Consider the following 12,750-nt stretch of genomic DNA (forward strand, 5'->3'; position numbering starts at 1 on the left):
CTCAAACCTCAGCCTAGGATACCCCACCCCAGGGCCAAACCTGTTCCACAGGCCCCAAGATGACCCACCCTTCACCAGGAGCCCAGGATTGACATTGGGCAGTGGTCACCCACTTGGCACGATATTGCAAAACACCCCGGACGGTGGGAAAGGGGCAGAGCGGGAAGAGTGGCCCAGCTCTGACGTCTGTCCAACCATTTGCCCTGTTTCCAGGACACCGGGGAGCTGTTTCCAGCTCTCAGGGGTCTGCTGCCCCTCACCCTACTGAGGGTCTCTTAGTCGTGTCCGACTCTTTGCGACCCTATGGGCTGTAGCCCACCAGGCTCCTCTGTCCATGGAATTCTCCAGGCCAGAATACTGGAGTGGGTAGTCTTTCCCTTCTCCAAGGGATCTTCCCAACCCAAGGATCAAACCCAGCTCTCCTGCACTGCAGGCGGATTCTTTACCATCTGAGCCACCAGAAGGTGACCAGCCCCCTCGTGACAGTGGGCCCGACCTTATTCAAGAGGCCTCCCAGTGCCCCGGCTCCAAGCCTCCAGGCCCCTTGGCCACACCCTGGCCAAGCCTAACTCCCTGTCCTCATTGCCCAGGATGGCAGCCTCGTCTCACCTGAGACACAGCCAGTTCTTCCCCTTTTCTCTGATAACCCATGGTTTTGGATAGAAACTTCTTCAACTTTGTCAAAAGTGACAATTAATTAAAAATAAAACATAAATAAAATTTAAAAGTGACTATTAAAAGCCCAATAGCAACTACATTTTCAGCTTGTCCTTCTATGCTATTTTCTGTACCTACAACCTCCAGTACTCAGTTTGCGGGAAGTGCAATTATGGAAAGCTCCCTCTGAAAAGGAAAATTTGTTTTTCTTTCATCATGAACAAGGAACAAACAACCATGCCTTCAGCTGCCCGTGGCATGTGTGGGCGCAAGCGATGTTACCCTGGACCCCCGGGCTTCTCTAGGTGATTGTTTCCAGAAAGCTAAGCAGCTTCCTTCCTCTCTGTTTTTAAATCCTTAATGCATAACCCAAGAGACCCTCCTCCTCCTCATTAACTTTAATGAAACTTTATGAAACTTAAATGAAAGTTTATGATGGAGATGACTTTATTTGCCAAACTTTCTAACACAGGATTTGAGAACTGCTGTTTTCCCTCTTGAGTTCTCAACTGTGATTAGGGTCACTGGCCTCTTCAGAGGATGTCCTCGGAGGAAGATCCCAGAAAGGAGAATGAGAAGTAGCCAGCAAGGGAGCCAATGACCATGAGGTTCCAGAAGCCACGTGCAGGGTTTCCCAAAAGAAAGAATGAACACCAGTATCGAATGGTAATGAAAAGTCAGGGAGGAGAGGGGCTGAGGTCTCACGCTGAGCTTGACAAGGGGGAGGAACTGGTGGCATCAAGACAGGAGATTCGCTGGATGGGACTGGGTTTCAGGGATACTGAGAAGCAAGGGAATGCAGACCATGAGTATGAAAGTGTTGGTTGCTCAGTCATGTCTGACTCTTTGCAACTCCATCCACTATAGCCCACCAGGCTCCTCTGTCCATGGGATTCCCCAGGCAAGAATACTGGAGTGGGTAGCCGTTTCCTTCTCCAGGGGATCTTCCCAACCCAGGGATGGAACACAGGTCTGCTGTGTTGTAGGCAGATTCTTTACCATCTGAGCGACCAGGGAAGCCAGGAATGAGTATATTAAGCTCTATAAAGGAACTTGGCTATAAGCGGAAGAGGCAGGGCGGGCTTCCCAGGTGGCTCAGTGGTAAAGAACCCACCTGCCAATGCAGGAGACATGGGTTCACTCTCTGAGTCAGGAAGATCCCCTGGAAAAGGAAACGGTAACCCACTCCAGTATTCTTGCCTGAGAAACCCCATGGACAGAGGAGCCTGGCACACTATAGTCCGTGGGGTCACAAAGGAGTCGGACATAACTCAGCGACTAAACAACAGCGGCAACAAAAAACATGGGGTGGCGATGACATAGGGTCAAGAAGAGGCTTTTTCCCTCCAATCTAAGCGACCAAAAGAAGTAACCCATTTGTGTGGCCCATAAAAAAAAAAAAAGAAGAGGCTTTTTAAGGATGGCAACTTGGTGACGCATTTGCGTGCTGATGGCAGTGGTCCACTAGAAAGGGAGCCGTTGAGGATGCCAGAGGAGGAAAAGGAAGAGAATTACAAAGCAAACTTCTGGAGTAGGTATACATGGCAGGGTCCAGTCCACACGTGGAGGTGGCTTTCGCTAAGAGCAGGGACCGTTCATCCATGTAACAGGAGGAAAGGCAAAGTGTATGGAACAGAGGCAGAGGTTTTATAGGCCTAGTGGTCAGAGAATTCACTTTTCTCCCGGCTGTTTTTATTTTCCTGAACTTCTCCTTCCATTTCTGAGAGGGGACTGGGAGAAATAAAAGAATGCTCAGTAGTACCTATTTCCCAGAGTTGTTGTAAACAATAAATGAAGAAATAAATGCAGGCAAGCATACACATAGCACAGAGCCAAGGTCACGGTGAGAACAATCAATTTGGAGAGGTTGCCATTGTATTCTTTGGACATGTTTGGCTCTTTTCTATCAGATTTCCCTAGCTTTTGTCTTTTCCACCACTTCCAGAGTCACAGCTGAACAATTACGTCCATTCACTTCCCTCTACCTCCACTATCACCTGCTTCTCAGGTCCCCCCACCAGGGAAAGCCCAGGAGGCCCCTGCTGCTGCCTTCAACTCCAGAGTCAGGAAAGGCTGTCTGAGCTGCATAGACCAGGAAGAGGGCAGGAATAGCCCCCCAGGTTTACCTGCGTTACTTCCTGCTTTACCTCACTTTACTTGGTGACTGACGGGGGAAGCCACTGTCCTTCTCTGGCCTCAGTTTCCTCATCTGTACCATTGTTGGCTGTCATGCTCTCCATCCAGCACTGAATTTCTGCAGGTAAGCTGTTGTTCAGCCTGCAGGTTTAGCCACAGAGATTCTTGACATCCAAGGAGGAAAAGCTCCATCAAGAAGGCAGGGTCCTTGAGAGGTCCTCTGATGAAATATCTCTGGCGCCACCTGGTGTCCTATGCTTGGTACATCTCCTTTCGGGAGGCAGAGTTCAGTTCAATTCAGTTCACTCGCTCAGTCCTGTCTGACTCTTTGCGACCCCATGAACTGCAGCACGCCAGGCTTCCCTGTCCATCACCAACTCCTGGAGTCTACTCAAACTCATATCCATTGAGTCAATGATGCCATCCAACTATCTCATCCTCTGTTGTCCCCTTCTCCTGCCTTCAGTCTTTCCCAGCATCAGGGTCTTTTCCAATGAGTCAGTTCTTCACATCAGGTGCCCAAAGTATTGGAGTTTCAGCTTCAACATCAGTCCTTCCAATGAATATTCAGGACTGATTTCCTTTAGGATGGACTGATTGGATCTCCTTGCAGTCCAAGGGACTCTCAAGAGTCTTCTCCAGCACCACAGTTCCAAAGCATCAATTCTTCAGCGCTCAGCTTTCTTTATAGTCCAACTCTCACATCCATACGTGACTACTGGAAAAACCATAGTTTTGACTAGATGGACCTTTGTTGGCAAAGTAATGTCTCTGCTTTTGAATATGCTATCTAGGTGGGTCATAGCTTTTTTCCCAAGGAGCAGGCGTCTTTTAATTTCATGGCTGCAATCACCATCTGCAGTGATTTTGGAGCCCAAAAATGTAAAGTCTCTCACTGTTTCCATTGTTTCCCCATCTATTTCCCATGAAGTGATGCGACCAGATGCCATGATCTTCGTTTTCTGAATGTTGAGCTTTAAGCCAACTTTTTCACTCTCCTCTTTCACTTTCATCAAGAGGCTCTTTAGTTCTTCTTCACTTTCTGCCATAAGGGTGGTGTCATCTGCATATCTGAGGTTATTAATATTTCTCCAGGCAATCTTGATTCCAGCCTGTGCTTCTTCCAGTCCAGCGTTTCTCATGATGTACTCTGCATATAAGTTAAATAAGCAGGGTGACAATATACAGCCTTGACATGCTCCTTTCCTGATTTGGAATCAGTCTATTGTCCCACATATGGTTCTAACTGTTGCCTCTTGACCTGCATACAGGTTTCTCAGAAGGCAGGTAAAGTCGTCTGGTATACCCATCTCTTTAAGAATTTTCCACAGTTTGTTGTGATCCACACAGTCAAAGAATTTAGCATAGTCAATAAAAAGTAGATGTTCTTCTGGAATTCTCTTGCTTTTTTGATGATCCAGCTGATGTTGGCAATTTGATCTCTGGTTCCTCTGCCTTTTCTAAATCCAGCTTGAATATCTGGAAGTTCACGTTTCATGTACTGTTGAAGCCTGGCTTGGAGAATTTTGAGCATTACTTTGCTAGTGTGTGAGATGAGAGCAATTGTGCAGTAGTTTGAACACTCTTCAGGATTGCCTTTCTTTGGGATTCTTTCATTGCCTTTCTTCAGGAGGCAGAAGGCTGTCCTGAAATAGAACTAGATGAGCTGAAAACTTGCTCTCTGTCCAGTGGAAAACTGGACACAGAAATGAAAAATACACTCCTATTCTCACCCTGCAACCATTAGTATTTTACAGCACCATCCAGATTCTGTATGTATATTTTGATACAGTTAGAATCATGGTTATGTAGACTGTTTTAATGTTCTCTTCTTTCCAACTAATTACATGCTTTGCATGTATGAGGCCCTGGATTCAACCCCGGTATCTCCACAGCGAGTGAATGTGTTTATTTAGAGTCCCTGGAGTAGGAAATGGCAACATACTCCAGTATTCTTGCCTGGACAATCCCATGGACAGAGGAGCCTGGCAGGCTACATAGGATCGTACAGAGCTGGATACGACTGAGCACGCACGCACATCCTTCCCACTAATTAAGTGAATATAGTTTAGGAGTTAAGAGCACCAGCCCAAGAGCCTGATTCCCCAAGTTCACTCTGTTCTGTGATCTTGGCCAACTCAGGAAACCGCTCCATACCTCACTTTCCCAATCTGTAAAATGGAGATGATTATGATACAATTAAATGTCTTTACATTAAGACTTAAAAAGCACTCTGAATAATCTGTGCTGTCAGTTACTAACTTCATGGCATTTTCTATGTTGCTATCATAAGGAGCATTTTTAACGGCTGCAATATCCTACTCAGTGTCTACTTTAGCTAATTTACTCAGATGTCACTCTTTTGTTGATTGTTTGTTTTTTCCAGTCATTCTATGTTATAAGTGACAGTGTCATAAATACCCTACAACATACCTTTTGGATTTTTTTCATACATAGATTCCCAAAAGTAGAAGCATGAGGTCAAAAGGCAAAAACATTTTATGCCTTGGTTTATACTGGGAAATAGTTTTCCAAAAAGGACTGTAGCTCTTTAGAATGGAATGTGGGCTGGGACTTTACTCTTTTCCCTCCTCCCTCACCAGCCAGAGATAGCATCGATTTCTTTTTGATTTGTATAATTTTAACCAGCCATAAACAATCCCACTTGAATTTCCTTTTCTTTGATCATCCTAGATGCTTAGCATTGCCAGCTGCAGTTACTTTACTGTGACTCTGTCAGCATCCAAATCAGTGGTTTTAACAGAGAAAACTTAACATAAAGGCTTGTGGATTATACATTAAAGAACTGAAAAGCCAAGAAGAAATACTAAGGATCTGCTACCACCTCCATAGGCTGGGGTAACATAGGGAAGATGAAGTAGGGAGCGCTATGAGGTTAGTTCTAGAAGTAATGGACAAAGTGCAAAGTGGATTTAACCACTGCTTCTGGAACAAACTGCTGCTGTAAGAGTGAAAACAAACAAACAAACAAACAAAAAAACCCAAGGCAATCAAGTTGCCAGATCTAGCAAAAACAAAAATGCAGATAATCAGCTAAATTTGAGTTTCAGACAAATAATTTTTTATAATATTTATACTAATAATACATGGAACACATGCTTAAAAAAACATTTCTTGTTTATCTAAAAATCAGATTTTTAACTGAATATCTTACATTTTACCAAGCAATCTTCCAAGGTGGGGATGATGCTGAAAAAAGTGTTCTTTCCCTCCTCATTTAGCCTTTTGGTCACCCCCTGGCACCCCCTATTGGCAAAGCCCGCCATAAAGCCAGCTGGTAAGGCTGGAAAGTGGTTTGCAGACCAAGGAACAATTATCCAGTAACTGCCAGAGCCCACCCTTTTGGCTGTTCAGCATCCAGTGCTCCCCATTCTACACATTGATACTTCCAGACAACAATAGAAACAATTCTAACAAAATGTAACTATCTTTCCAACTGTGCAGACATTCTTACCTTCTCCCTGAAATGGGGAGAAATATCAATAACCTCAGATATGCAGATGACACCACCCTTATGGCAGAAAGTGAAGAGGAGCTAAAAAGCCTCTTGATGAAAGTGAAAGAGGAGAGCGAAAAAGTTGGCTTAAAGCTCAACATTCAGAAAACGAAGATCATGGCATCCAGTCCCACCACTTCATGGGAAATAGATGGGGAAACAGTGGAAACAGTGGCAGACTTTATTTTGGGGGGCTCCAAAATCACTGCAGATGGTGACTGCAGCCATGAAATTAAAAGACGCTTACTCCTTGGAAGAAAAGTTATGACCAACCTAGACAGCATATTCAAAAGCAGAGACATTACTTTGCCGACTAAGGTCCGTCTAGTCAAGGCTATGGTTTTTCCTGTGGTCATGTATGGATGTGAGAGTTGGACTGTGAAGGCTGAATGCCGAAGAATTGATGCTTTTGAACTGTGGTGCTGGAGAAGACTCTTGAGAGTCCCTTGGACTGCAAGGAGATCCAACCAGTCCATTCTGAAGGAGATCAACCCTGGGATTTCTTTGGAAGGAATGATGCTAAAGCTAAAGCTCCAGTACTTTGGCCACCTCATGCGAAGAGTTGACTCATTGGAAAAGACTCTGATGCTGGGAGGGATCGGGGGCAGGAGGAGAAGGGGACGACCGAGGATGAGATGGCTGGATGGCATCACGGACTCGATGGACGTGAGTCTGAGTGAACTCTGGGAGATGGGGATGGACAGGGAGGCCTGGCGTGCTGCAATTCATGGGGTTGCAGAGAGTCAGACACAACCGAGCGACTGAACTGAACTGAACTGAAAGTCTCCACAGTTCTTTTGTTTACCAGCTAAAGAATGTCGCTCATCATCTGTTTCAACAAGAATGAAGTCTCTGGCCCCTGCAGTCGCCAACCTTCGACACACCCTGAAAGGAGTTCAAGGCAGCGATAAGGGATGGGGTCCTCTGTGCCCTGGGACAAACAGGCAGAACAGCCCTTCAGATAGAGATTTTCAGGAGAAGATTTTATGAACCCAGTTTCTTGCATCTTGTCATATCTAGAAAAGCATAAAATCATTAGTGGAGACATCTGCTTCTCGTGACCAGGAATAACCTTGTGAGTAGCAGCAGCCTTCCTGCCAAAATGTGTACTTGACTGCAGTGCCCTCTTCCCTAAAATCACATGTATACTGACCTCCCCCTTATCGCTTCTGAGTAGTTCCCAGAACTATTTGAAAGGCTGTCTCCTGGGCTAAGGTCCTCATTTTGCCCCCAAATAAGCATTAACTCTCAACTCTGACAGTGTGCACTTTTTTCTCAATCCACATATTTATATCCGGAAGATAGTCACACTACCCAAATCTGGGCAAGATTAACTACTCTTCCAACTCAGTCACATTTGAAAACTCTGTTATCTAGAGGCTGAATTGTAGAATTAACCTTCAACAAAACTTATAAGAGGAAGAAAAAGGGAGAGTAGATTAGTTAATATGAACCATTAAATCACATGATAGTCAAGGAAGAAATTTTGCATGGTTACTACATCCCTCGTCTATCACCAGTCATGCAGCCATGGGGATGTTTATTTATTTCTTCCTCAGTCTCCCATGCCATGTTTGCTTATTCTCAGACAAGACCTCGGCTTGCCATGTCCCTTAGTAAGATGACCCAGACCTTCATCTCTGAAGGACCTGCGCCCTCAGCAGCTCTGCCTCTCTTTCATTGCAACAGTAGTTGTTAATATCTGCTCTGGAGCGCTGGGGTGCTATGACACACCCCTGCGTGCAGAGTATTATGCGAAGGAGAGTTGCTGGACAACCTGCATGCCTACAGGCTTGACTCTGTGAGGGCGAGGGAAAGCTGCTTGTTCCATCAGAGGTTCTAGGTACGAGAACTCTGCCAAGGGTCTTGGCAGTGGGGCCCGGGGGCCAAACGGTCATCTCAGTCCACTCTGTTGCAGGCACAGCCTCTGTGGCCGTGGCAGGGATCCTGGCTGCTCTGCGGATCACCAAGAACAAGCTCTCCAATCACGTGTTTGTTTTCCAAGGTGCTGGTGAGGTGAGTCCCACCGAGGGCTCTCTACAGTCGCTCCAGAAGGAGAATAAGAATACGGGGAGGAGAAACAGGAGGGGATGCCTTCTGGGCTCTGGAGGAGAGGAAACAGCCAGAAGCATGGTGATCATTGCACCCGCCTGGGCCCCACCATTTGGGTATCTCGAGACAGGGCCTTAACAAGGCCTCCTGGGAGGAGTGGGGGAAGAAGGGAGGATCTTGGCAAAGTGTCTGATAAATCCTGAGTAGCTCTGGCCTTTTGTCTGAACACCACCTCACAGGCAGCCATGGGCATTGCCCACCTCCTTGTCATGGCCCTAGAGAAAGAAGGTGTACCCAAAGCAGAGGCCACAAGGAAGATCTGGATGGTGGACTCCAAGGGGCTCATTGTCAAGGTACTGTCAGTCTGGAGACCTGCAGGTTTCCTGAGACCTGCAACTATGGGAAGGGGACTGGAGGAGATCTTCCAGGGGGCAAACCGCTCAGACAGAATAGAGAGCAGGACAGCAGTGTCCTGATCTCCACAGAAAATGACTCATCCCCCAGGACCCTTAACACTCTTGTCCAAAAGCTTTGAATGTGCGTGCGAGTGTGTCTGCCTCCTGCTCCCAGCCTCATCTCCCCGCTTCCTGTCTTGCACTCACCTCTAGCTGTATTAAACCACAGTTGTCCCAAAGTGACATGCTCCCTCTCTTCCCCATCTTTGCATATGTTGTTCCTCTGCCTGGAACGAGTGCCCATCTCCCTTCCCACATGCCCACTCAGCCCCATCTGTCACCTCCTTCAAACAGGGTTCCTTGAGCATCAAGGTCTTAGTTAGTTTCCTAGAGGAAACTGCCCTCTGCCCTTCATGTATTGATATTACACTTGTCACGTTATGTGGCTGGCACCCCTCTGCTGGTCTCCCTCCCCATGAGGCTGTAAGTCTTGATATCCGTGTCCAGCATGTGATAAGAACATAATTGATATCTGAGCCATTGGTGAAGGAATGAGTAAGGGAGGCAGTCCAGCTTCTGACTGCAGTGTGCTGAGGGCCCAGCTAGATGGCTTCCTTCCTTAGGAGTTCACTCGGAGCTCCATGTTTTAATTCCCCAAATTCCACTAACATAGAATGTGTCCATGAGAGATTTTTTTTTTAAAGACAGAGATGGGAACAAGAGGGTCTCAGCCAAGAATAGTGGAGTCCCCCACAAGCAGCAACAGACCCTCTCAGGGCAGACTCCCACTGGAGGGGACTGGGACCTGGACCCTGCCTCCTGCCCCAGAGCCTTCCAGAGTGTGTTCCAGGCATGGGTGCAGGCTGCCACGCTTGCCTCTTGCCCACTTTCATCATCACTTTGCTCAATTGAGCTCGCCCCTCCTCCATGGTCTGTCAGAGCTGCCATTCTCACTCCGGTTCTCGTGGGACCGATTGACCCAGGGGAGTCATCCTTGACCAGCCTGTGACCCACTGCCTCCTATGTGAAGAAATGGAAGGAATCTAACAATGTGAAATAAGTCAGACAGAGGAAGACAAATAGCACATATCACTCCTGTGTGGAATCTAATTTTTTCATATGACACACACAAAAAATGAACTTATTTATAAAACAGAAACAGATTCACAGATTTGGAAAACAAATTTACCATCACCAAAGGGGAAATATGGGAGGGAAGGAAATATGGGAGGGAGAGAAAAATTAGGAGCTTGGGATTAACATGCAAACTCTACTATGTATGAAATAGATAACCAACAAGGACCTACTGTATAGCACAAGGAACTCCACTCAATATTCTTTAATAACCTATATGGGAAATGAACCTGAAAAAGAATGAATATATGCATATGTATAACTGAATCACTGTGCTGTATATCTGAAACTAACACAGCACTGCAAATAAAATAGACTCCAATAAAATTTGTAAAGGAAGAAGTGGAAAGAATCTTGAGCTCACTGGGAGCAGCCAGCCATTGCAAGCCAGTTCTGGATCCCAGTTTATTCTTATTTATAGGGAGGTTAATGAAAGAGAAAGTGTTAGTCGTTCAGTCATGTCCCACTCTTTGCAACCCCATGGTCTGTACCCCACCAGGCTCCTCTGTCCACAGGATTCTCCAGGCAAGAATACTGGAGTGGGTTGCCATACCCTCCTCCAGGGGATCTTCCTGAGTCAAGGATCAAACCCAGGTCTCCTGCGCTGCAGGCAGATTCTTTACCATCTGAGCCACCAGGGAGGCACTGGGGAGGTTAATTTCAGTTTCATTTCCATCACTCCATCGTGTGTCTGATTCCTTGTGACCCGGTGGGGAGGTTAATGGCTCTTATCAAATACACCCTGATGCTGGGTACCTTGGGCCCCCATCCCTAACTGGGCCTGTGTGCTGTATGTCTCGGGGTCAAGAGTCTCAATTAGACTCAGGCGTCTCCTCCAAGCCTTTCTGTCCTGGCCTAGGAAGCCACGACCCGAGCAACTCAAAGAAAGGCTTTATTGGATTCTCCATATGTGGTTTGGATTAAAGAAACACACACAACATTCACGTTTCAAATCCTTAGCTTCCACCTTAGGTTCCAATCTAGAGGACAGGCCTCAACACTTCTGACAGCTCAGCCCAAAGCACAGGGCTCTGTGGGAAAGGTTCTGAGAGTCTCCAGAACACCCCCACCCTACCCAGTGGTTCTCATCACCACAGCTGCATCGTGTTCTTCCTTTCCCTGCAGGGGAGGAGCCACCTGAACCATGAGAAGGAGGTGTTTGCCCAGGACCACCCCGAAGTGAACTCCCTGGAGGAGGTGGTGAGGCTGGTGAAGCCCACAGCCATCATAGGTAGGAGGAGGGCGCGACCCACTGCTCAGCCCAGCTAATTCTGTTGACTTGCAGGCGAAGACTGAGGCTCAACCAGGGGGCTTCAGCAACCCGTGGAGACGCAGCTCTTTCCCCTCACGTCCAATTCAGTGCTTTTATTGAGTTATTGAGTTTTATTGAGGTATTGCTGCATGTGAACCATAGAACAGAGGCACCACGCTGGGCTTCATGATGCAGAATTACTCCATAGAGTGGAAAAACGCAGGCTGGTCTCTCTGACCAAGATGAAATGAGCTCCTTGGAGGGGACCCTGGCATCACCCCTCTCCGGGGGGAGCAGCCCACTCTAAAGGGCAGTGGCCAGGAATGGCTTCACAGGTGTATCTTCACTGGGCAGGGGCCTGGGACAGACCAGTGGTCCCTTAGGACTTAACAGGGGTCTCAGCCAGCTCAAGCAGGAAGACCCTTTTCTCTCATCCTCTGTTGTCCCCATGGCCGATGACACCCCCCAAGACTCCTGAGCCTTCTGCGCTGTATCTAGTCGCCCGCCAGCACCACCAGGAGAGGAATGGGGTGTTTATAAAGCGTAGGCATCCCCACTACCCGCCTTCTCCCCGTAGGTGTTGCCGCCATCGCAGGAGCCTTCACGGAGCAGATCCTGAGGGACATGGCCTCCTTCCACGAGCACCCTATCATCTTTGCCCTGAGCAACCCCACCAGCAAGGCCGAGTGCACGGCTGAGAAGTGCTACCGGGTCACCGAGGTCAGCGGGGAGTGCTTCCTGCCCCAGGCTGAGAGGACACAGTAACAGTGACTATGAGTCACCCTATGAGTAGGGTGGGGAGAAAAATGGAGCTGGCCCCCAAACCCAGGTCTGGCTCCAAAGCCCGGCTCTTACCATTATGCCTTGGTGCTCAGGGTCCCCTCACATAGAGCTTTGACCAGAACTCGGGGCGCTGGTAGACTGCACACCTGGCTTGGCTCTCTGGGGAGGTGGCAAGTTAGAAAGGCACGCCTTCCCCTTCCGGTGGTTTTGTGGCCGCCGGGGAGCCCGGCGGGAGCACGGCTTTCCGGTCAGATGAACAGGCCTGCTTTCAGCACCCGCAGCGTCCTCAGCAGAACGCCGAGCACTTGGGAGAAGACGGAGAAGGGGTCAACGTTCGGGAGACCTGACTAGGCCACCATCACTCCCGCAACCCGTCTCCAAGCTCCGTCTCTGGTTCTCTTCCCGCCCCCAGGGCCGAGGGATCTTTGCCAGCGGAAGTCCTTTTCCAAGCGTGACTCTGGAAGATGGCAGGACCTTCTTTCCTGGGCAGGGCAACAACGCCTACGTGTTCCCCGGCGTGGCCCTGGGAGTCATCGCCGGCGGGATCCGGCACATCCCGGATGAGATCTTCCTCCTGACCGCAGAGGTATCCCTGTTCCCTGCTCCTGCACGCTCCTGGGAGAGCCTACGCTGGTCCCCGAAGACGCCTTGTCTTGTTTCTGCTGCTTCCTGCCCCCTAAGTCCTTCAGTGGTTCTGCAAAGGGCTCCAATGTCAAGCTTCTCAAGATCATCTTGAGGCTTGAACATCTCTGAAAACACACACAGGGTTTCTAAGGGGCGCAAAGTGGGGTAAGGAAGAGTCAGTGGGAGGGGGTGTTGGCAGG

At 48.2% G+C, this 12,750-nt stretch overlaps 1 protein-coding gene across 4 annotated transcripts in view; it reads left to right on the plus strand.

Moving 5' to 3' along the window:
• Positions 1-12,750, plus strand: part of ME3 (malic enzyme 3) — a 221,800-nt gene that overhangs the window by 203,194 nt on the left and 5,856 nt on the right. For all 4 annotated transcript variants that reach the window (XM_040255504.1, XM_040255501.1, XM_040255503.1 and 1 more), the window contains 5 exons: positions 8,229-8,326; positions 8,602-8,715; positions 11,017-11,122; positions 11,721-11,863; positions 12,339-12,512. In XM_040255504.1, the coding sequence (XP_040111438.1) occupies positions 8,229-8,326; positions 8,602-8,715; positions 11,017-11,122; positions 11,721-11,863; positions 12,339-12,512 (635 nt within the window). The remainder of the gene's footprint in view (positions 1-8,228; positions 8,327-8,601; positions 8,716-11,016; positions 11,123-11,720; positions 11,864-12,338; positions 12,513-12,750) is intronic.

Source organism: Oryx dammah, unplaced genomic scaffold (assembly GCF_014754425.2).
Source record: "Oryx dammah isolate SB20612 unplaced genomic scaffold, SCBI_Odam_1.1 HiC_scaffold_15, whole genome shotgun sequence".
Taxonomy (NCBI): domain Eukaryota; kingdom Metazoa; phylum Chordata; class Mammalia; order Artiodactyla; family Bovidae; genus Oryx; species Oryx dammah.